Raw genomic sequence first — 25,470 nt, 5'->3', positions numbered from 1 at the left:
GCTAAATATTTGTATGGCCCTTCATGCTTTGGCCACCATTCCAGAGGACATGCTTTCATGCTGATGACACTTGTTTAAAAAAAATGCATTAATTAAATTTGTGACCGAACTCCTTGGGGGAGCACTGTATGTCCCCTGCTCTGTTTTACCTGCATTCTGCCATATATTTCATGTTATAGCAGTCTCAGATGATGACCCAGCACATGTTGTTCATTTTAAGAACACTTTCACTGCAGATCTGACAAAACGCAGAGAAGGTACCAGTGTGAGATTTCTAAAGATAGCTACAGTATTCGACCCAAGGTTTAAGAATCTGCAGTGCCTTCCAAAATCTGAGAGGGATAAAGTGTGGGGCATGCTTTCAGAAGTCTTAAAAGAGCAACATTTCGATGCGAAAACTACAGAACCCAAACCACCAAAAAAGAAAAATCAACCTTCTACTGGTGGCATCTGACTCAGTCCGCACTGCTTTGGATTGTTATCGAGCAGAACCCGTCATCAGCAAGGTGGACCACAGGTATCTCCTGAGCACTCTGTGAGCGTTTGGCTTCGGACCCCAGTTTGTGGGGTTTCTCCAGATGCTGTACGCCTCCGCAGAGTGTCTGGTCAGGCTCAACTGGACCCTGACCGAACCGGTCAGTTTCGGGCGAGGAGTACAGCAAGGGTGTCCCCTCTCAGGCCAGCTGTACGCTCTGGCGATCGAGCCCTTCCTCTGTCTCCTCCGCAGGAGGTTGACAGGGTTGGTGCTGTGGGAGCCAGAGCTGCGGCTGGTCCTGTCGGCGTACGCCGATGACGTGCTCCTCGTGGTCCAGGACCCGGGTGACTTGGCACAGGTGGAGGCTTGCCAGGCCATCTATTTGGCAGCCTCCTCACGTGGGTCAACTGGGTCAAGAGCTCTGGCTTGGTGGTGTTTGGATCATATTAAAGAAGTTCTGTATTAAAATCACAAATGAGTTTGATACCCTGGAATTTAAACTATGGGGAATTACTAATTAAGAGGTCTCTTGGTTTTTGGTACTGTTTCTCTCCCTCTCTGTGTGAAACTTGCAAGCTGCTAATTGTGTTAGTACATTCTAAAACAGAGTCTGTTCTCAAAGCAATTCTCTGTAACAACAGCTACTCACACAGAGAGAGACTCAAAGCAATACTCTGCAATAACAGAAACAGCACCCAGAGACTCCCCGCCCTTTTGTTGTATTCATCTCGCTTTGTTAACAATTGTGATTAAAATAGAGATAGAGGATGTATGTGGATGGATACTTGGTGTGGATAATAACTGAATGATCAGGGAGGTGCCAGCCTAAGAATCCAGTGTCCATCGGCCGAAGAAGGCGTCAAGTGGAAATAAGCAGAGGACCCCCGGAGGGCAGACTGGAATCCACCCAAGAGCCTCAAGGATGGGCGAACCAAAGAACAAGATAACATCTGGCAGCACGGAGCCGTCAGGAATGTGCCATCTGCTGATTGGTTCAGCAACAGCATGATGAAGCAATTCCCATAGACTGGCATAGGAAGAAATTCCTATAAAAATGGACTCTAGAAAGTGAGAACTTTGGGGTCTGATTCTGCAAACCAACTTCCAGGAGCATCAGATGAGCATCTGACAAGGCCCTGCTCCCTCCTCATGTCCAGGCCACCTGGCCAGTGGCTTGGCATGAGCAACTCTAAGGCTGGTAACTATGATAACAACCTTGCAGAACCTGTGTGTGTGTGTGCCTGAATGAATGTGTGAATAAATATGAAATTGAATGGAATGTTATAGCTATAACTAACTGCTTACTATGATTCTTTCTGTATTCACAATAAATGTGGCATTTTTCCTTTTCCCCTTTAATAAGATCCTGCTGGTTTTTATTTTATTGGTATAACAGTGGTAGGGGACTGGTGGCAGGCGAGCTCCCTCCCACCCACACTTCAGGCCATCTGGTGGAGCGTGGGTCCGCTGCTCTATCTCGGCGTTTACCTTTCTGCCACGCATCCCTCTCCGCCGGAGAACTGGCACGATTTAGAGGGTGGGGTGATAGAGCGGCTTTGGAAATGGACAGGACTACTCCGGTGCCTCTCCCTTCGAGGGAGAGCGCTGGTGCTTAATCAACTAGTTCTGTCCATGCTCTGGTACCTGCTCAACACCCTGGTCCCGGCCCCAGGTTTCCTGGCCAACCTCCGGACATCGATTCTGGAGTTCTTTTGGTCAGGACTGCACTGGGTCCCTGCAGGGGCTCTCCATCTACCCCTGGAGGAGGGAGGGCAGGTAGTCCGGCATGGAGCATACTGGCGTACGCCTTCCTGCACCGCTTCCGAGGGCTCCGATACGACCAACAGCTCCTTTATCTCCATCCGAGAGGTCTTCCGTGAGACCTCTCTGGGCTGCGGTCTTCTACCAGGACCTCCTCCGGACCTGGAAACTGCTTTCAACAGCCAGGTCTATGGTGGCCACTGAGGGGGCAGATCTCCTCACGGAGCCCCTGCTACACAACCCCCAGCTCCAAGTGCAGGTGGCGGAGTCCCCCTCGGTGCGCCAGAGGTTGATCCTGGCAGAAGTCACAAGAGTTGGAGACCTCCTGGATTACGACCGGGGAGACTGGCTGGATCCCCTGATGCTCACTCAGCGCATGTAGCTCTCCAGACCTCATACTCCCCGGCGCATACTTCAGGAGGTGAGGGCTGCTTTGCCGCCTGCTGCTCGGGTTTACCTTGACTGGGTCCTGCACGGGGGTGCGCCCCGCCCACCCTCCACCCCAGGCCTGCCGGACCTTTTCATCGGGCCCCTTCCCCGTGGACCCAACCGACCCCCCCACCACTTCACCGTGAGCCAGCTGCACAAGCTGCAGCCGGTCTGCTTTCAGACCGCGCCAAGGAAACATCTATACACGCTTGTGCTCCACACCCTTCACGCCGTCACCCTGATGTCCCGCCCCGATACAAAATAGCGGGACCTCCTGCCACCTTTGGAGGGTGAGGAGCCCTGGTGGGCCAGCCTATATTCCACCTTGGTCCCGAGGCCTGCCGGGGGCCAGTTGGCGGCTCCTTCACAGAGCCGTGAGCATGGGCGTGTACTTGGCGCAGTTCACCTCTATCCCAGACACCTACCCCTTTTGCAGCGTGAGGGAAACCCTGGCACACACATATCTGGAGTGTGCCAGGCTGCAGCCCCTATTCCGGCTCCTCACGAATATTTTATTACGTTTTTGGTTGCACTTTTCCCCTCACCTTCTTATTTATGCACTCCCTAACTGCGTCCCCACAAAGTCACAGGATCTCCTGGTCAGCCTCCTCCTGGCCCTAGCTAAAATGGCCATCTATAAAACCAGAGTGAGGAGGTTGGCCGATGGAGTCTCCTGTGACTGTGGGGCCTATTTCCGATCCTTGGTCCATTCACGTATCCAGGCAGAGTTCCTCTGGGCAGCATCCACAGATTCCCTTGACGCCTTTGAGGAGCGGTGGGCGCTGTCCGGGGTTCTCTGCTCAGTGTCCCCATCTGGTTCCCTTCATTTGACCCTTTGACCACACTCCTGTCCCTGTTATTTCATTAGTTGTCCCCCAGATTTATTTGGTGTCCAGGTCCTGTGGATCCCCCTCTTAGGCTGGGGGGGATCCTTTAGCAGTGGGCGGGCGAAGCCGGATCCCAATAGGATCAGCATGGATGCATGTCCCTTGGAATGGTGGTTGAAGCATGAAGGGACATATGAATCTTTAGCACATCTGGCACGTAAATATCTTGCAATGCCGGCTGCAACATTGTCATGTGAACACCTGTTCTCACTTTCAGATGACATTGTAAACAAAAAGCAGGCAGCATTATCTCCTGCAAATGTAAACAAACTTGTTTGAGCAATTGGCTGAACAAGAAGTAGGAATGAGTGGACTTGTAGGCTCTAAAATGTTATATTGTTTTATTTTTGAATGCAGGTTTTTTGTACATAATTCTACATTTGTAAGTTCAATTTTCATGATAGAGATTTCACTACAGTACTTGAATTAGGTGAATTGAAAAATACTATTTCTTTTGTTTTTTTACAGGGCAAATACTTGTAATAAAAAATAAATATAAAGTGAGCACTGTATACTTTGTATTCTATGTTGTAATTGAAATCAATATATTTTTGAAAATGTAGAAATCATCCAAATATATTTAAATAAATGGTATTCTATTATTGTTTAACAGTGTGATTAATCGCGCAATTAATTTTTTTAATCGCGTGACAGTCCCAGTTCCTAATTATATGCAAAGTCTGTGTTTGCTGTTCTCTCTCTCTTCTGAAAGCAAAGCATGAAGCATAATATAGATTGTACATAAAGGCCTAATTGCAGACAGATAAATTATTAGTGATCCTTAATTTTAAAATTTAATGCATTTGGTTGCTATACAAGGAAAACACTATCTTCCACTCCACTGTGTAGTTTTCCTTTTGATCTATTGTTGAAGTAGTGTATAATGTAAAAGTGAGAAGAAGGTTGTAGAAATTAGTTTCTGCTTTAGCTCCAGTACCATTCACCCATAAGATAGCAAGGAAAAGAACCATAACTTATTTATAAGTCAGAAATTAATATTCTCCATTTGATGATTAAAACTGTGCATATTTGCTAGGAAGTAGCATGTAATCTCCTGATCTGAAGTTAGATCATGGAATAGAAGCAGGTAGTTTGTCTGTTGAAATCTAACTGTTTTAATTGCCTGTGATTCATCATAGAAAAATACAAAAACAAAAAACACACACAAAAATCAAACAAAATAAAAATACTACCACATTTCCTCCCACTTATTTTACCAGCATTGAAAAAGTATACAGATATATTATCTTTCCATGAGCAATGTGCTTGGTGGAATGTTTGGTTATGATTTTTTATGAAAATATGAACTTAGTTTGCTCACAAATAAAAAATACTTCTCCCTCCATCATGTTAGTTACTTTTATACTTTATTATGTGATCACATAGAAGAAATTATCACTCTCACTACATCTCCTTAATCATGTGACTAGAAAACATCCAGCTGCTTGAGCACACTGGATTTATGTAATTTCTCAAGGTCATGTTCTGCCAACATTTTGTATACAGTACTTTAGGACTTGGTTTTTCCAGATATCTCAGGAAATGTACAATTACGTGAGTGGTGCACATTTATTGTGAAATTAGTGCTTTTGAAAGATGCTCAGTGAATGACATTACAAAATTAATGTCTGTATCCGCAGAAAAGGTACAGCACCGACAGTACTAGTGCTTGCTTTTCCACTCTGCATATGCTTCAATCCTCTTCTGCCTCACATAGGCCACTGAATTTAGGGACTCGCTTTCACAACACACACACACAAAGTATGCAGATGGGGGTGGGGACAAGGACATTTTTCCTAGAATTTAAACCCCAAACATTTTCATTTAAAAACCTCACCTTTTCGACCTACAGGGAAGCCTGTTTCAGGTATTAATGTTAGAAAAACATTCCCAAAATATAATACTGGTACAACTGAGTGGACTGTATATGGAATATGTTGTATGTCAGGTTTACTTGATTCTGCCTCTGTGCAGAGGGCTAGACTTGATGATCTCTCAAGGTCCCTTGTTCCAGCCTTACATTTCTGTGAATGAGGCCTGTGAAACTCTATAGCTGAGAGCTCTGAAGGAGGAAGAGTAGGAGCCCAACACTATTTTCTGTAATTTCCCTTGGGGAATGAGTAGAACCACTTTAGGGCCAGTTGTTTTCCCAAGGAATTGAAATTAGGGAGGGTGTTCAAATTTACGGGGGGGTCAGGGCCGATGAGGGGGTAAGACCATGAGAGTGAAGATGGGCAGTATGGCACCATAGTAAAAACTGAAAAATGTTTCATGACCATTTTATTAGGTTTAACTCATGTTTTAAAATCATCACATGAGTATGGGTATTGTTAGCAGTGAGGTGGGATATGAGAGCAGACTGTGGATTTAATGATGGGTAGGGGAAAATATAGGTTTAACTGATATCCTGTGTGCAAGTATAAATGAGTTGTAAAAGGGTTTGAAGTGGTTGTTAAATTTTGCAAGTGTGGTACTCTGTCAGGGGAATAGACTCAGGTTTTGTCTACACTAGCACTTTTGTCAATAAAACTTTTGTCGGTCAGCGGTGTGAAAAAACACACCCCTTACTGACAGAAGTTTCACTGACAAAAGTGCTGGTGCGGACAGCGCTATGTCTGCAGGAGAGCCTCTCCTGCCAATGTAGCTAATGCCACTCATTGGCGGTGGTTTAATTATGCCGGCAGCAGAGCTGTCTCCCTCTGATAAAGAACAGCTACACTGGAGACCTTACAGTGGCAGAGCTGTAGTGGTACAGCTGTGCTGCTGTAAAGTCCGTAGTGCAGACATAGCCTCAATATTTGCGCATAGGGCAAGTGCAGATAGTACCTGTCCATTACAGTTAAAAAGCAGAGTCTGAGTGTGTGTTCTGGGTGTTTTGGGGCATCACCATAAAGGGTGGAGTTAAAGTTGTGTGGGCATTTACCTTAACTCCGTATTTCCTGGTTCTCAGAAGTTTGAGTTTTGCTGAACTTAGCTTGTCCCTTCCAGAATGTCATCAGTGGGCAACCTTAACTCTGCATTAATGAAATTTTTGGCATTTAATTTCTTAGCTGTAGAAACAGAGAAATGTTTGCTGATAGTTAATGGCCATTTAGGCAGTTGTAGTTTTCACCTAGGTTTGTAGTTGATAACCGCTGTGGCTAGGTAATAATCAAAAGCACTTTTATGCAGCATGTTATAGCAGTAGATCTTAGAGAACTTTACATCATTATCCCTATTTTACAGATGGGAAACTGAGGCACGGAGCAATGAAGTGACTTGCCCAAGGTCACTCAGCAGGCCAGTGGCAGAGCTAGGAATAGACCCAATTTTTAGTCTTTCCACTAAGCCATCTGGTTACTATGTAATTCCTAACTGCTCCTTCCCTCTCCTGTACAGTTTGGTATAGTGGACTAGGAATAATGGTCATATTTTGAAATGTTTGCAATGTGTAGTTGCTAATAGGGCCAGTGAAAGAGAGACCATAGATGGCATATGTCCCAAATCTAGACAATTCTAGACAGGTCATGGCTGTTAAAATAACAACACTTCATGGTTGCTACACTAACTTTTTAAGTGTGTGAGAGAAGACTGCTGTGTGTCTCTCATTCTCCACCTCCTGCACAACAGTCCGGGTAACATGTATCCTAACTCCACCCCCCCCCCCCCCACATTTCCAGCTCATTTAGCTATTAGTTGGCACCTAGAACACATCACCGTCATCATCACAGCAGGCCCAGAGAGATGTTAAATGGCCCATCATCTAATTGAGATGTTCTTCCGATGAAGTGAGCTGTAGCTCACAAAAGCTTATGCTCTAATAAATTTGTTAGTCTCTAAGGTGCCACAAGTCCTCCTTTTCTTTTTACGGATACAGACTAACACGGCTGCTACTCTGAAACCTGTCAACTGAAAGAGACTCTGAAACGAGAGAGATAAACAGCCTGACACAATAGCTATGAAACATGTGAACCATTTATACCAGTGGGTGTTTCCAATCCCACTCCTCAAGTGCTGGACAATTCTGGTAGATATTAAGCATACACATTATCAGCTCCTCAGCCATCTCAGCAGTGTGTATCTTAGGAACCCCTTGTTCAAATGGCCACAAATTTGGATCACTTGTCAAATCCTGGGCTACCAGGCGGCACTCAAATTCCAAGGCAATCTGAGACACTGTACAGATTTTAGAGCACATAGAACAGTGAAACTTTAACCAGAAAGCTGGTCTTAACCTTAACCATAGTGGAGCCATTGCTCAATTATAATAAAGAGCCCAGGTATTCTTCAGTAGCATCAGTCATCCATGGGGACAAGGATCCATATCATAGGTAGTTGAATGGAGCTCTACCAGAGCACGTAGAGGCCAACCTCTTGACTTTTTAACTGAGTGAGATTCAGGATACCAGAAAAACTAAGTTGGCAACATTCTCTCTCCTTTTGATAATACATCTTTATTTACTTGTATTTTATTGTGTGATGGGGAAACAGTTTTGTAACTGTTAATGAACAATGCTTTAGCATAGGTCTGAATCCAGCACCAAAAATGACTTTACGGTGATTGAGCCTTCATAATGAGGAGAAAGAGAAGGGCATCATAGTCTCTTGCAGACTCCTTATTGCAGGTGCATTCATCACTGACCTTCGAGCTATTTTTAAGTAAGTTTCTAACCCTTCTGGTTAAAGAGAAGAGTATGAAAAGATGAAGTGAGTGCACCTGAGAGCAGGGGTGGCTCTACCAATTTTGCCACCCCAAGCAGTTGCCGCCGAATTGCCACCACGCTGCAAGAGTGACGGAGCTGCAGCTGAATTGCCGCTGTGGGACACAGACTGCCGTCCCGGGACACGGACTGCCGCCCCATTCTGAATGCCGCCCCAAGCACCTGCTTGGAAAGTTGGTGCCTGGAGCCAGCCCTACCTGAGAGGCTCGGAAACCACAAAGCAAATACAAAGAACCCAGCATTTATTATTTAACAATAGCTGGTGATTGCTGCGCCAATCGCATGATGTGCTTGGGCCTGGCTCATGACTGTTGACTGCTCGGGTTTGGCAAGACTGCTTTCCTCTCTACCCTTCTCCATCACGAGCCAGGCGTGGGCTCAGCACAGCGGCCCTGGCTGTACGACTGCTGCCGCTGCCATGCCCGCCTCCGCCCAACAGATGGCGCTCCTCGGCACTGGCCGTGCGCCACCCTAAGCCCCGCCCAGGCGGAGGAGCCGCACGGAAGGAGGGGCGTTCTGCGCAGCGGCTGCGCTTTGCAGGCTGCTGTAAAGCAGCACCAAGTGTCGCGCCGCGCCTGGGGAGGGAGGGCTTGGCAGCAGTAGCGGTCCGCGGAGGGGGCTGCGCAGCAGACAAAACCGCAACCGCCTAGGCTGCGCGTTCGCCGGGCGGCTTTGGGTGGGGAATCGGCCAGCGGGCGAAGGCCGTGTTGCGGGCTCTGCGTGAGGGGCGGTAGGGCCCCGGGTGAGGGCGCAGCGGAGAAGGGAGCCGGGGCCTGCTGGGCCGGGCCAAGACGAGCTGTGCCGCGCTGGGTCCTTCCGGTGGCTGGTGGCGCCTCTTCCTTGTTCTCCCTTCCCCCTAGTGGGGGCTGTTACCACCCAGCGCCCCCTCCCTCGACGTTAATGTCCCAGGTACGTTGGGGTCGCCCCCTGGGAGGAGGGGTGGGGGCGGGGCCGGAGTGTGGCTGTGGGGGAGAGGAGGGAGGCGCTGGGGGAGGTGTGTATTGTCCAGCTTAAGGTGTGGGTGAGTCCGAGGCTGCTGCTGATCCCTCTGGTGCGATGAGTGGCAGATAAAGGGTCTCGGGTGAACGGGCCCATTTGTTGTGTGTGGTGGGTCAGGCCTTTCTATGTGAATGTTATTGTGACGGTGGGGGAGAGGGAAGCAACGTAGGCTCTGCTGATGGAGTTGCCCCAAAGTGTGGGGGCAGTTCAGCGGATGGAGACCGACTGTTATTTTTAAATGTCTCTCTGACATGCTCGCCAAAACCTTCTCTCATCGTGGAGGTCAAAGTTGTTTTTGTTTTTAAATTAGCCCCAAAATAATTTCCTGAGTGAAAGAGGTTTACATTTGGTGTGTGTCTATAAGAGATGTTTGCACTGAAGTCGCAGGCATTAAAGACAAAAATGAGGGCACATTTTTAAAAAATCTCTGTGAAAGAGTAATCACTAGGTATATTTGGCATCTGTTTTTCATAACTGTCATTTTTTTTGTGTTAGCTTGAGCATCTTTTAGTGGGGTATTTTAGGAGAGTGTGACCTATTCCACTGTTTATGGGGGCTTCAAACGTTTGTTTTTCCTGCTCTGTTCATTTCTTTTTGTTATTTTTGATGGTACAGAAAAATGTTTGTCTGGCTTGTCTTAAGAACCTGAGAAGAAGGTAATGCTTAAAAGGACTTTTTTTGTGCTAGCAAGTAAAATTACATATCACATATCACAAGCTGTTTAGTGTAATAGACTACTTTATAATTTGCTGGTTCAAAGAAAGAAATTATTTGTCTTGTTGTTAGCTCTAAAAATGTTGGTAGGCTTTCTAGCAGACTCTCTTGTTGTTTATAGTATTGCCTGGGGGCCAGCTGAGAACAGGGCCCCATTGTGCTAGGCAGTATGCAGTGTAGAAGACAGTCCCTTTCCTGACAAGTGTACAGTCTGAATAAAGGAGACCGGTAAAGGGTAGGAGAATAGGATATAACATACTAGCGGAGTGATGTTTTGCAGTTGTCACGTTAATACCATGATCTATTAAAAATGTTAAGGGATTATTAGCTAAACGGAAAGACTCAGTGTTTGTGGAAATGGAATAGGAGGAGAGAAGGGGAAGGAGTAGGGGAAATGTGCATGGAAGGTGGTGAGTGGCTGAGGTATGGGGATGGATTGGGGGCAAGCAGTCAATCAGGAGCGGGGACAGAATGTCCAGAGTCAAAACTGTAGGAAGTGGTCTGATGACATCACTGGTACAATGGTATGCTGCAGTACCTGCTGAGGCTCCTTGTGGGGAGCCTAGAGTTCCTCAGCCAGCTAACACAAACTGCAATTTCCCTGTCTACATTAAGATCTTAAAATGTGTCCAACTATCATGTTAAACAAAAAACCTTTTTTTCCCTTAGTATGGATGAGTCTTAAGGAAGAGCAGGGGACGTCTTCTGATCAACAAGAACAACATATGTTAATAAACTTATTCCCTGTATATATATATATATATATATGTATGTATATATATGTATGTGTGTATATATATATATATGTGTGTGTGTGTATATATATATATATATATTTTCATGGTTTTATGTCCTTCAGTGAAAACCTGTACTGTATTTTCAAAAAGGAATATTCTTTACACTTCAGTTACACATCTTCTGCTTTGGTAGTAACTTTCTATTTAGAAAGCTCAGTTAATGATGATCTTTTCACAGAATGATGAACCTGGAGGCTGAATTGTCAGATAATTGAGATAATGGCAAGAATTTAAGAGGGTGAAACTTAATTCATATGTAAACAAGACTAATAGCAAAGGGCAAACCATCCATAATGTAAGCAGATGCTGCACAAATGATTTCCAAACAGCTCTACCAATGTGTCTTAATCCTGATCTGCAGTGCATATGCTATTCTTGTTCTGGAGCCTTCTGGCCCAAATTTACAAACACATATATTGAGCCAGATTGTATAGTGACTTTGTGATATGTATAATTTGGGACTGGGATTAGTTTTATTTTCACTTTGATTAACTGAGTATTTGAACTCCAGTTTCTTCTGCTCCCCACTGCTGTTCTGAGCTATTTAAGGCTTGTCTACATGGGGAAATTTACTATAGTTACAGCAGTATAACTGTATACTCTTAAATTTCGCCTTTTAGACAAGCCCTAAATTGGGGCTTGAAACATCTGCCTGACAGTTACTAGGTAGAGGACTAAGTCTACTAGCAAGAGATGAAAAATGAAGGGCTAATGAGACTCCATCCTTTCTGGTTGCTGCCAGTGAGGTATAGTTTTGTCTTTCCTGGTTGTTGCCAACAGAAGAATGTCCACTGTTACCCCAGCATCTCCTGGCTGCATTGCGGAGGAAGAAATAGAGATCTCTGCTACTCTGATTCCCCAACCTCCGTTAGTTGGCTGTTCCTCCTTAGTGAATAACTCCAGTGTCTGCTTCTGCTCATAGCTGTCCAAAGCAGTATCATGAAATTGTCCTATTGATAGTGAGAACCTTGCATGTGGGAGTGAAACTAACAGTGGCAGTGATCAGTCTTGTTTCATTCTACTGCTTAGCAAAGCTATGAGCGGCAGCAATGAGTTGTCTGCAGATTCACGATGGCACTGCATCATTATAGTTTGTGTTTGGAAGGTTTTCTTAGCAGCCACGAGATCTGGAAACTTTCATTTTAAATGAAAGCTTGATATTGTGAGTTGATATTTCCATGACTTGCCAGAGCTATCTTCCCATTTCCCTGGAAATAATACATATAGTTTATTGACCAAAAGCTTCAATACATTTTTTTTCTTCGTTCTGTTCTAAAAAAAAGTAATGCTTACTCCTGAATTCATTGATATTGTATTTGCCTTGGAGATCACTGAAGCTAAAACATTCCTGGGTTTTCAAATATTAATGCTTACATTTTAAAACCATGACTTACATAGTGTTGTTAACCTAACTGTCCACGTTTAAATCAAGGTTGAAGCTAAGAATACTAAATGTAAGGGTGAAAATAAAATTGGAGTTTTTGTAACAGTATACTAACAAGATTAGATTAAAAATTGGACAGTTTTCTTGTCAAACCAGTTGAATAGCTGTAGTACAACTAAGTTCAATGCATGGTACTTTTTTTTCCTGTTGCTAATAATGTGGTTGACTCTTAGAATAGAAATATGATTGTGTGTGTTTGTGTAAAGAAATATCTTGCCAAGTCAACTAATTAAAATATGCGGTCATAGACTTGAGTTCAATGGGTTTTTTAGAATAAATCTAAAGCTATGAGAACTTGTCTAACAATGAAAATGTGTGCCTTTCCAGCTTGCAAACATTCTCTGCTTGTCCTAGTATAGTCTCTTCTATGTACAAGTAACCTGGAATGTCTTTTCTCCTGTAACCACTTCTGCTTAGTAACCGTCACTGTCATTAATAAGGCAACTTCCCAAAATCTTATGTCGCTCATTTTATGCCATCATTGTTGCCATCTATGCACTTTGTGTAGCTATAATTCCTTTTGTTCTTTTGTAACAACTGTTTGCTCAGTGAGCTTAATGGATAAACAGTCATGAATTTTTAAAATTCCTTAAAGGGCTTTTTCATATTGTTCAAGTTCTTAACAGCTTCCTACATCTTGCTCTGACTAAAGCGAATAAATAACCTTCCCCCTTGACCCCTTACTCTGAAAGATTACTAGGCAACAGTGTGCTTCTATATCTGGTTGTAGAAAATAGCAGATCATCTGGATTCTCCTAAAGATTTAAATACAATACTAATATAATTCTGCAGACTATTGAATGGATTATGTGCATATCTTGAACTTTCTCTAGCCATTTCTGAAATTTGGTTTTAAGCTTGTATAATTGGTTTAGAGTCATATTAATAAAATATGGTATTTCTTATGTGTAAGCATTGAATACTTACCATGATTATAAGAAGGAATCCAGTTAAAGATGTTAAACTTTTTTTTAAAAAAACCAAACTTTGGAAGTATATTAGTATTATCTTTCAATTACAAATAGAACTCCTCACAATGTTTATCATTACTATAGCAGTTTTTGAGTTTATAAAGTAATGTTGTTTTTAAATGAAATCCACAATGAAGTGAACTCAACCTAAAATGCCTCTATTCTTAACTTGCTTGACTATGAATCCATATTGGTGTTTATAAATGGTTATCAAGTTCTCCCATTACTCTGATAGGCAAGCGTGAGTTCCAGAATGTTGGCACTCTAGGGTGAGCCTTTACATTCTTCTTGCTCCTGTTTTTTAGGTCAGGACCTTCAGACGGTCTCCTAGCTTAGTTCTAACTTTCCTGTTTTATTTCTTGATAGGACTTCTCCTCTGATCTAATAGATATATTGGAAATGAAACTGTGGAAGTAAGGTTCTAATATCAAATGTAAAATAGTAATAGCAAATGTGTGGGGTACTCTAATTGCACATCTTGATGTAGTTTAAAATATTTCCATTCATTTTTTAATCAAAAGTAAACACTCTTTGTGTTGAATCAGAGCCCAAAAGCACCGTATAAGATCTGGTCCACACTAAAAAGTTAAGTCGACGCAGCAATGTCACATAGGGATGTGAAAAATCCGCCCCTCTGAACAGTGTATTTAAGCCGACCTAACTCCCTGTGTAGACAGTGCTAGGTCGACAGAAGAATTTTTTTTTTGTCAATGTACTGCTTCTCGTGGAGGTGGATTACCTATGCTGATGGGAGCACCCCTCCGCCGTTGGCATAGGTAGTGTTTTCACGAAAGGACTACAGCAGTGTGCCACTGTAGTGTTTCAGGTGTAGGCAAGACCTATGTAACCAGTCCTTTAGCCCTTGTCTTGATGGGCAAAAGGGTGGCTTTTTTAATTGTTAGCTCAGTTGAGTTACCTTAGCATGATTAAAAAGTTAAGATGCAGGTTGATAGATATATATATCTATGTGTGGATGTAGCTATACCAGTAAATATAATTCATACTGGTATAATGTCTGATTCTGGAACTGGAATATGCTATCCCAGTGTAAGGCACCTTTGTGCCAGTATAACTGTCTACACTAGAGCTGTTACTAGCATAACTTCTGGCAAAATAAAAATAAAAATCACACCTCCAACCAACATAATTATGCGATAACGTTTATGTGTAGATCAACTCTTGATAAAGCTAACATGATTAGAAAAACACACCTTTTTTGCCACTCAACCCTTACTGTTGCCCCTCAAAGCATTACTGTTGAGTAAGATTGCTTTCTTTTTTCATTATCACAGTTTTAAAAGGTGGGGAAATTTGTCCTAATGTGGATAAGTTATTGACAATCTAGAAAGTACATAATATTGAACTCGTAGTGTGAGGGGAAGTACATATTGATTAACTTAGCTGGCTGAAGGTGAAAGCACTCGTGTAGCCTTAGAAGTGGCTATCAAAACAAACTGGGATTTGTGCTGCTGTTTTTTCATGACGTATAAAGGCCTGAAATACGCCCCAAACAAAGTCTGCTTTTTTTTGTTGGAAATGTAGGGCTTATCTAACTTTTTTCTTCCTTAAAACTGGTAAAATTGCAGTATTACGCATGCCATTGAAACCTTAAATTTATTCAGAATGTTTAAAACTTTTTAAAAAATACCTATTTAATTCCAAAGCCTGAATACTGTTGTGTTGCTGTTAAAGATCTAGTATCCTTCCACAAATGGCAGCGAGAGCACCTAAGTCATAGCTGAGACCTTTGTCTAGCCCATCAAATAAGGGAGCACCAGACCTGTGTTTGATACTCCTAAGGGAAGAGGAAAAGCAGTAGTTGAACATTTTGAGTTAAAAAAAAATAGGGGGTATGGTGAGCCCAGTTACCTGCCCCATATTCACTTCGCAGGACCGTTTAAAACAAACATACAAAAAAACCTTTAACTGCCTTGTCATCCCTGGTCCCAGTTTTCAAAAACATAAATAATATATTTGGCTGTGATCTGACAGTGTACAAAATTTCAAATTAATGAAGTTTGAAGTATCTGAACTATTAAATTCTCAGCTGCTAGAAGTTTAATGGAAAATCCCGGGAGATCCTTGTCTATAGGCTCAGTGCAAGGATCCAGCTGTAGGATCATGGCCTCAGATTTTAATGGGTGAGGAGAAAGAATCTGGAAAGGCCCATTTAAGCATTCATCTTAACCTAAAGATGCTGGTTGAAGCCCGAAAGATACTCATTGGTGTAAATTGTCATACTTCTATAAATGTGAATAGGCTTGTAGATTCTTAGATTTTCATACAAAAAATAGTGCTTGTACTGGACTGCTTCAGAAGCATGCTAGTTTTGGAAAGAAATATGTCAAAACAAATGGAGCTGAAACTAGATGAAAAGTATTGTCACACTGCTGTGGCAGTACTTCAGAAAAGTAAGGAAATTCAACATGACGGGCACATGCATTTCCCTCGACCTTGAATGTGAGGGTTTGCTTTCATAAAGTACTTCCACTGTGGAATCTTTGCTATTTAATGTCATGCATTGACTTCTTGTGTTACAGTACCAGTTATTTGCGGTGGCAATAGATTTCAGGGAGTTTTGGGAGATTAGCATGCCTTTGTTTATGTGTTGTGTAGTGTCTGTGTGTGGGGTTTTTTTGTTTGAGATACTAGTAAAGGATATTAAACTGCTGCCAGTAGTAGACAAAATAGAAACCCAACAAAATAATGCAGATAGCATTACAGGAATCAAAAACTTACAGCTAATACTGCATGCTTAATTTTCCTTTACTACTTTAAGGTATATCAATTTGGCTGAGTTTCTTTCTTTAATGCATTACATTGCCAATGTAAGACATGACTTAAATTCCTGGATGGGTCTTTCAACACTCGTTTCAACCTATCAGGGTGTTGCAGTGTTGTCATACTTACTAAGCAGGGCAGAATTTATAGGCTCTGAAGAGCTCTGTTCAGCCTTCCAAGGCCAAGGAAGGTTATCATGAGGCTGTGGACTACTTCTGAGGGGACATGGGAATGCAGGAAGGCTTTGATAAGTGAAATGGACGAACAATTTACCCTAAGGGAAGGGGTTCTTCACAACAAATTTTTTGGTGGCCTCAGAGAGCGGCCATTAACTCTTGCTGGTGGCCACACTGACATTTTTTCTTAAAATTATTTATTTTTCTTAAAGTTAATAAAGTAATATGCACATATATACATCTAAATCACTATAATTTTTTTATGTAAGGTTTTTGGGGGGGTGCCCCCCCGCATCCGTCCTCACCCCCCCTCCCCCCAACCTGCCACTTGCCTCCTCTCACCCCCCCAAACCCTCTGCTCACCTCCTCACTCCTCTGCCTGCAGCCAGACACGCCCGCCTCCTCACCCTACTGCCAGTTCGCGGCTTGCCTTCTCTCACACACACACCCCGCCTCCTCCCCCCCGCCCGCTGCCTTACCCCTCTGCCTACCGCAAGGACCCCCACTTGTTGCTGGCTCGCCTCCTCACTCCCCCACCAGGGCCCGCCCGCCGCTTGCCTCCTTACCCCCGCCTTGCCACTTGCCTCCAACCCCCGTTCTTTCCTGAGGGGGATAGACTCTTTCCTGGAGACCTCTGTCAGTCTCTGGAGAACCTGAAAGGTGGCATCACAGAATCTTTACTTATAATGTAAAATGGTAGTTTAAAAAAAAATGCTCTGGCTATCTTGATACATCACAAGAAAAAAGCAGATTTGATTGTTTTGCAGTTCACTATCTATTCCTGGACAGCACATAGATACAATAATGTAATATAGTAACTACTACACTTCTAATATTTTCTTAAATAGAATTTAAATAATTTAGCTTACTATAGTTACCTGCAGTGTAGGTAACATTTTGCAGCGCCATTCAGTTGTCCTCAGTGCACTTTCCTAAAACAAGTGAGTTATGTTTGGTATTCAGCATTTCAGGCTGTGATCAGATTCTCAGATTCCTTGTCATCTTGTTGTTGTGATGAAGACTGTACCAGAAAGGAACGTTCAGTACATATAATTAAAAAAAAAAAAAACTGAGCTGTAAGTGGTGATCACTGAGCACCACTATTTGCTGTTTCTTTTAGATATTGCCGCAGATATGTATAGGAATCCTTCCTCAAATATCTGTTAAGAAAATGTTTCCACATATCTAGTATTGGCATAGCAAAATAAGGTGGGTGAGTGGAAGTGGAGGAGACCTAAGTCTGAGGGTAGGTCTACGCTATCGGGACTACACCAGTATAGCTGTGGTGCTGTAGATATGTGCTGGGATAACCCTGTAGCGTAGATGCAGCCAATGCCGAAGGAAGGTATCTTTCTATTGCTGTAGGAACGCCACTTTACAAAATGATGGTAGCTATGTCAGTCGAAGTATTCTAACGTCAGTTTAGCTGTCTACACTGGAGGTTATTAGATTGGCATATCTGTAGTGGTTTGGGTGAGAATTTTTCACACTCTTAACTAACAGATAGCTATATCAACCTAGATTTTAAGTGTAGACCAGGTCTCGGTGGAAGCTCTGGTGGAGGAGTGGTGCATCTCTTTAAAAAAACAAACAAACAAAAGCCTCCGGTGCACTGTGAGTATTGTGCCAAACAGTACCACTGTAAAGGTGACCTCACAAAGATACTGAAAAAAGTTTTTGTGGCCTTTTTGCTTTCTGATTTGTGAGTGTGTGTATAGCAGGCCGGAAGTATTTTCCTGCTTACATTAGAAACATCAGAAATAGAAAGCCTGGGAAATCGAGTGTGTATGTGTAGGGAGGGGTATGCTGTGGGTTCTTCATCCTCATACTTGGCACTGAAGCAGGAGGAGAGGGAGAAAGGAGGGCCAGAATGTTGAGCCTTAAGTCTTTCTTTAGTCAAATTGTTTAAAATGTTGACTTTATTCAACTCTGTTGATTAAATTTGCATTTTGAATAAACCCCCTTCTCCTTTGTTGACTCTTGTGGGTGTCAGCACTATTCTTCAGCATGGTCTTCCAACTTGGACAAGGCACAAATTTCTGATGTGGATAAAAACATGGAAAAACTATTTGAAAAACCTTTGGGTCACCTTTATACATCATAAAGTAAAAATGGCACAAACCAATCTTTTTCTTTGCAACTTTGCTTTAAAGGAAAACATGGATGCAATATCGATTTTGTGCCTGTGGCACCACTTAAATTCAGTGGTGGTTAAACCCCATTCCTTCCTCAGGCCAAAACAAATTAGGGCTTGCACTGGGGCTCTTTCAGCATGTTTTGGAAGAAACTTTACAGACATGTATAATACCACTAGGCATGTTCTGTTTCTTAGTTCCTGGTAAAAATGAAATTGAGAATCTAAATTAAGTGCTTTGTTATAGGCTCCAGCTCCTGAATACATAACTCTGTACATCTTCAAGTTGGCTGTTTCTTAATGTGAGTGGTGTCTCTTATATCTGTGGGAAAAGCATGTAGGTGCAACTTTGAAAGTGTTGTTATGCTTCTCTATTCTGTACTGTTCATAACACTTTTTCTTTTCCATGTTATCTTTTCTTCTTCTCTTAATCATTGGTTTTATTTTTCGCATGAAATACTTGTTTCCATCACAAAAGAATGAAAGAATAATAATGGAGGAGTGAAATGAAGTAAAAGTGGTGCTGTTCTCATTTTGACACAGTTCTAGCAAAAGAGACGTGGTACATCCAGGTACCAATGGCTTTTGATTATTAGCAATGATATTTTTTTGTCCACCTTGCTCCTGTGGTGTTCTCCAGCTTTGGAAAATTTTTGCTCAAAGGTTCCCAGAGAAGCAGATGACCACCTTCTGTGTTGTAGTAAATTTAAGTGGAAGGCACAGAATGCTGCTATTGAGGATATGTCTGTGCCCCAGTGGCACAGCTACAGCACTAGAGCTGTGCCTCTGGTGTGCCCTGGTGTAGACACCTGCTACAGTGATGGAAGGGTTTTTTTCATTGCTGTAATTATTCCACCCCCTCGAGGTAGCAACTTGGTCCATGGAAAAATTCTTCTGTTGACCTACTGGTGTTTATACCGGGGCTTAGGTTGGCTTAACTATGTCTCTTGGGGTTCTGAATTTTTCATATCGTTGAGTGATGTAGCTAGGTCAACTGAAGTTTTACTTCTAGACCAGGCCTAAGTTGTGCCCATGTAACAACCCTAAATAGCAAATGTCTCCTTTAACAAACTCTGCCTTGTGAAGATGAGTCAGAATCTGACTGCACTCTACCCACTGGTGGGAAAAGGTGTTGAGGGTGGTGTGAGGTGACAGTAATTGGTTGACCAATTTCTAAATGACCAAATCTGCTTTTCACATTCTCTGCAATGAGATTCTTCCAACATTGCTGGTATAATCTGCAATCCCAGTGGACAAGGGAATAAGCATTGTTTCTTAGAGAGACACCACTTACGTGTAATACCATAGTCCCGTTTGCTTTATGATATAGGATAAATTCTATAAATATGGCTCAGGCCGTTTAATCAGGAATTTTGCTAATAGAAAGATTTTTTTTTTAAGAAGTCTAGAGTGTTCCAAACTGAGCTTAGGAAATCCAGGGCCCTGTGGATTTCATAGTTACTTATGATGACTCTACTGCAGTAACTGCTCCTTGCTGCAGAGTTCTGTTTCAACAAGCTCTGTTGCTTACGACTATGAAGAGAATGCAATGTAAGCGTAAACTGATGCAGTGTGGTCTTTGAGTTTGTATGCAGCCTGAAACAGTCTTAGAATTAACCCTGAAATCTAAAGATGATGATGTAAATGTTGGTATTAACTATCTCATAGCTGCTGATCTTAGTAGAAGCAGCTAGCTGGTGAACCAGAATTTCCAGTGTGCTACACCAGAGTGCCATAAAATTCTGTGGTCTTAGTGAAACTAAATTCTGTGGCTTTTTTCAAAGTAGACAAGGGCTTAGGTATTAGTGACATCCAGAATACATTTGTCCACCCCAAAATGCCACCATTAATTTGAAGATGCAGGCAGTAGTGGATCACTGATCTCTTAATAGAAGATCATTCTGGTTGGTTTGGCAAAGTCCACATGAATTTTAAACTTGGTTGTGTACGTCATCAGTGGTTTTCCCACCTTCGGTTAGAGAATGTAATGGCACTCGTATTTCCATGGTGCTACTTGGTGTCCTGCTTATTGTTTGTTCTAGCTTGATTACTTTGAGAGGAATAGGAGGTGCTTCTAATATTATTGCAGTTATTATTGGCGTCAAATGCTTTTGGATTGTCCTTTTATTAGTCTAAATGGGAGGTGTATATACCAGTTGAAACATATTGACATTAAATACCATGCCAAGGGTATTGCTGCTTTTATTTCACAACAATTGTAAGAGCAAAAGTGGTTGGTTGGGTTTTTTTTGTTTTGTTTTCCCCAGACTGATCTGCGGTAACGAATGTTTTTGCATACCAGCAGCCTAACATTCCAGCAGTGAGGGGAATCTTCCCTGGCAGCAAGTACCAGGGGAGCTAATATGATATGTGACACTCTCTGCCAATTTGCCACCATGTGTAGCGTAGGGTAAAGTGTTCATGGAGTGAAAATAGCCTTGTCTATACACAGCTCTCCCATTTCAGTGTACTATAGCTCCTTTCTTATGAAAGGGTAGATTATATACATACATAGAATTTGTGTCAAATCTATTCAAATAGTAAGTTGTAACATGTCTTTTGTTTCACTTTACCTAGGTTGCTGATTAAAAAAAAAAAAAAAACAATTGCAAATTACTAAATATGTGTTGATCCAATGTCCCCATGCCGTAGTTAATCTTAGATACCTACCATATTCACTTTTCCTTTTGGAAGATAATGGTTGCACAAGCTTAGTGGAATTAACACAAGGTACAGCTACATGTTTGCAGACACATTATATAATTTCACAGCTGTGTACAGGAAGTATCTGCCACTGGAACCCCTTTTAAAAAAAAAAAAGTGTTACTCTGAGTGAATCTTGTGAACTGTCTGCATGACAGATAGTAGGGAATGGATGTTTATGGTGTGAACTGGAAAAATAAGTTAAGTGCTGGGTGAATATGGGTATATCTACAGTATAGCTGCAGCTTTCGCACCATAATATAGATTCTTCCTAAATCAATGGAAGGGGATTTCCATTGATGTAGTTAATCCACCTCTCCAAGAGGCAGTAGATAGGTTGACAGAAGAATTCTTCCGTTGACCTGGCTATGTCTCGGTTAGCCTATAACACTCAGTGCAAAATTTTTCACAGCCGTGAGCAACATAGCTAGGTAAATCTAATTTTTAAGTGTAGACAAGCCTAAGACCAGAGTTGCTGAGAAATTAAGTACTGTTGGGACGTGTAGGTGTATGGGGGCCACATTCTGAGGTTGGCAGTGGTGAAAGTATTCAACTTCTTGAACAGCCAGGCTAGTCCTCTCTCAATATGCAATAGGAGATGTAACTGCTTGGAGTTTTCAACTATCTCCACATTTGGTATTCCTACATATGAATTATAATTGTACCCCATTCCACATATGTGCCAGCCTTTTGTCATTCATCAGCTTCATCATGTTTTGTGTAGTGCCTCGTCCCAATCCATCATTTTGAGATTATTCAGAGAGTCAGAATCTAATGCATGATTTTCTCTGGGGGCAAATATGCAGAGGCTGATATACAAAAGACACTTTGAGGAACCTTCCAGCCTCATGGCTATAAGGGTTTCAAAATGTTTTGGTGAGGTTAAGGAAATAGTTGTGTTCCATCACTGTGCTTGGTACCATATACTCAGCTGTGAACTTAGACCTTTTCTAAAAACAAAAGTTTTACTAAAGGAGTGATGGTGCACCGGTTTATCTTAACCAGTGCACCTTGAATACACTAGCTTATAAAACCACGGCTTGAAGAATCTACTTAGAAAGAAAGAACTTTCCTGAGCGAGAAACTGGGACAAAGCCATTACATTTTGGAGAAACTAATTGATTAAAGTCAGATAACTAGCCCTTCAGGTTTTCTTGCAACTGTATAAAATGTGAACTGATCTAATATGATCTTCTTCATTCTTCCAATGTTTTGTTTCAATATTTATGACGCTATTCATAGTTTGCTTGAGTAGCAGCTGATTGAAACCGAAAAGGCTCTGCAATTTCGTTTCCCACAGGGCTCTGAGGAAAATCAGTTAAACTGAAAAATCAGGTTGATATCACTTTGTTGCTTACCAGGAAAGCTATGAGCTGGAATAACAGGTGTGCACTAGCTATTCATGGGATCAGGAAAGTATAGATTAGGAATCCTGCACCCCACTCTAAGGAGCCAAGAGTACAGTAGTGGAGGCCTTCCCTTCTTTAAAAAAAAAAATACTGAATGAAATGAGGGATCCTGTTTTCTCCATCCAGCAGCCAGAGGGGACCAGCAGAGATTCATACTTAAGTAGTCTCTAGCTAGCAACTGATATGAAAGAGAAAACCTAAGAATGCTTAAGGACAGCCCTGTGGTAGGTAGTGTAGCACCCTTGTCTTTCCAGCAGCTGGCTGTGGTTGATCAGAGTTAGGCTTCTCATTATGGCAATGTCCTGGGCCATTTGGGTGGAGATATCTCTTCCACTGTAGGAGTTGCCGGTGGTGACAAATTAAAGCTATTTATATTTTCTAAATATGGTAATGTATCAGAGTTACTTCAAAAACATGTATCATCCTTAAAGATAGTCTAGTATGATGACCATTTTTTAGAAACCAATAAGCAATTTGCCTCACACAGTCACTAATCTCTTGACAGCATGTTGAATTACTTGTGAAGTGTTACAAGATATTTGTAAATTCTCCCAAAGCTAATGCTTTTTCAATTTAAACTTTACAGTGTGTGTGAAATAAGACATTCTTTGGTTTAATGTTTTGACACTTTAAACAACATTCCCTCATTTTGTGGGGGGCAGAAACAAGACATTTTAGTATGTTACAGTACTAGTCAAAATAGCTGACCTGACTTAACAAAATATTTGTACTAGATCTTGCTGGACTCTGGAGGGGGAAAAAAGCCAAAGTTACTTGCAATTTCTAGAATTGTTTTACTCCAAACAGCTGATGCAAACCTCCTGATGGGGCAATAAAGTAGTGACTGCTCGGAATGTATTGGCAAATTTCTGACTGGCTTGCTGGAATATTTCCTTTTGCCAGAATTCAACAAGACTTTCTAAAATGATCTTGCGTATTCATATCTTTCCACAGAATTATTTATAGCAATGTGAAAGGCAAACTGGTTCTGAGACACCTATGTAATGTTAAGATTATTAAAAAAAAATAAAACATGTTCGTTACAGTTTTATGATGTCTTAAAAATTGCATTGAAATTGACAACCTCTGAGCACTTTGTAGGTAACATTGAGAGTACTCAGTGGTAAATCCCTTAATTTTGTAGCTCATTCCATGCTTAAGTAAAATAGGGTAATGGCCAGAAAGGAAAGGTTCTATGTTAGTTACGTTGTACATATATGAAGACATTATTAAAATGATTTGAAACTCAAATTATTTCTTGGTAGGGAACACTGCATAACTTGTACAGGATGGATATATCCTTAAAGCTCACTTGCTTTTGAGTTCCTTACTGGGTTTCTGTCTTGTATCCTGGTGATTGGGATCTCTGAATATGTCATGTTGGATGCCTTACTATAAGTTGTTGGCTTCTAGTGTAAAAGGTTGTTTGGGGCCACCAGCAGGTTGAGTCATAGAAAGTTGACAAAATTGTCATTATTGTCCTGTCTTAATATTTTGGAGTCACTATTCTTTCACCTATTTATATACCTGTAAGGCCCTTTAATGCTGATGGGAGTTGCGTATAAAGCCCCCTTGGCCAAAGGTAGAATAGACATTTTGTCTGACTACATTTCTAGAAATAATTCTAGAAATAAATAAATTGTCTGGAATAAAAACAGAACATATTTCTAGCAGAAAAAATACTTCATAAAACTAACGTTTTTTCTGGCGTATTAGTGAAAGAAGCAAAATAGCTTAGCCATACTCCCATTGCCACTAAAAGTTGTGGTATTTTTTTGGTTGTTAATCTATAGCTATTCTAGTGCAACATTAATAGCAGGTTAATTTTTTTTTTTGATGCATGTCTGATTTTCTTTCCAGGACTTCTTTGTAGTTTTCCATGTCTCGATGGACTCCCAAATGTAATATAGTCTATACTATAAAAGCGGATATGAAGAGTGAAGTTCCCTCTGATGCACCAAAGAGACAGGAGAGTCTGAAGGGGATCCTCTTGAATCCTGAGCCCATTGGGGCAGCCAAAAGTTTCCCTGCAGAAGTTGAGATGATTGCCAATAAAGTAGGGAATGAATTCTCTCACTTGTGTGGTGACTCTCAAAAGCAGGACATGAATGGCAATCATCCAGAACAAGATAAAGGTATCGTAGTGCGGAAAAAACGCAAGAGTCAGCAGGCTGGCCCTTCATATGCTCAAAACTGTGGTGTTAAGGAAAACCAGGGAATTTTAGGACTAAGACAACGCCTAGAAACACAAAGTGAAGACAATGATTCTTCTTTTAGTGACTGTGTGTCTTCACCTTCATCTAGCCTACATTTTGGAGACTCTGATACAATCACATCTGATGAGGAAAAGGAGACCCCTGTAAGACATACTCAGGCAGTGTTGAGTACAAGTAGAACTCATAGTGCAAGGTCACAAAAGTGGCCTCGTACTGAGACAGAATCTGTACCTGGACTATTAATGAAAAGACCCTGTTTTCATAGCAATTCACCGAGAAGACCTCCATATAGAAAGAGGTTTGTGAAAACCAGTTCCTCACAGCGAACACAAAACCAAAAAGAACGAATTTTAATTCAGAGAAAAAAACGGGAGGTATTAGCTCGAAGAAAGTATGCTTTGCTACCCAGCTCTAGCAGTTCCAGTGAGAATGACCTCAGTAGTGAATCTTCCTCAAGTTCTTCCACTGAAGGAGAGGAAGACTTATTTGTATCTCCTGGTGACAACCACCAAAACAGTACAACTGTTCCCTCAGGTAAAATGGAGCTCTTGTTTTTTTTGAGTGAGTAATCTAGTTGGTTATTAATCTGTTCATTTTACGGTGAATAGTATGTGCATGGTTTTCCTTAACCTTTTTGTTTATAGACCTTATAAATGGTACTCTTCCTTTAAAAAAGGAAATAGGTTATTTGGGAGAGTGTACTAAAGTTCTCCCATTAAGAGAGTTCAGTATTTAATATATATCTGAGTAATGATGTACTTTTAATTTGTAACAGAATTAAATTGAGAGTTTAAGTTCCTATAACCATGTTAGCCCTAAGTCCTGCACTAGAATAAAATAATGGTTCCCAGACTGTGGTCCACTGGCAGCATGG

The 25,470-nt window shown here is 41.8% G+C and overlaps 1 protein-coding gene across 12 annotated transcripts in view; it reads left to right on the top strand.

Moving 5' to 3' along the window:
* The first annotated feature begins 8,738 nt into the window (after window positions 1-8,738).
* Window positions 8,739-25,470, top strand: part of RNF111 (ring finger protein 111) — a 91,907-nt gene continuing 75,175 nt past the window's right edge. For 7 of the 12 annotated variants that reach the window (XM_037910286.2, XM_043524360.1, XM_037910283.2 and 4 more), the window contains exons 1-2: window positions 8,787-9,161; window positions 24,241-25,130. In XM_037910286.2, coding sequence (XP_037766214.1) covers window positions 24,260-25,130 — 871 coding nt within the window. In that variant the 5' untranslated portion in view covers window positions 8,787-9,161; window positions 24,241-24,259. Of the gene's footprint in view, window positions 9,162-9,892; window positions 9,938-13,587; window positions 13,611-24,240; window positions 25,131-25,470 lie in introns of those variants that run through there. The other 5 variants (XM_043524358.1, XM_007056389.4, XR_006284474.1 and 2 more) reach the window with 5 other exon arrangements.

Source organism: Chelonia mydas, chromosome 10, assembly GCF_015237465.2.
Source record: "Chelonia mydas isolate rCheMyd1 chromosome 10, rCheMyd1.pri.v2, whole genome shotgun sequence".
NCBI classification, from domain to species: domain Eukaryota; kingdom Metazoa; phylum Chordata; order Testudines; family Cheloniidae; genus Chelonia; species Chelonia mydas.
Note: the sequence above shows the minus strand (reverse complement) of the source record. Positions and strands in the feature narration are given on the sequence as shown.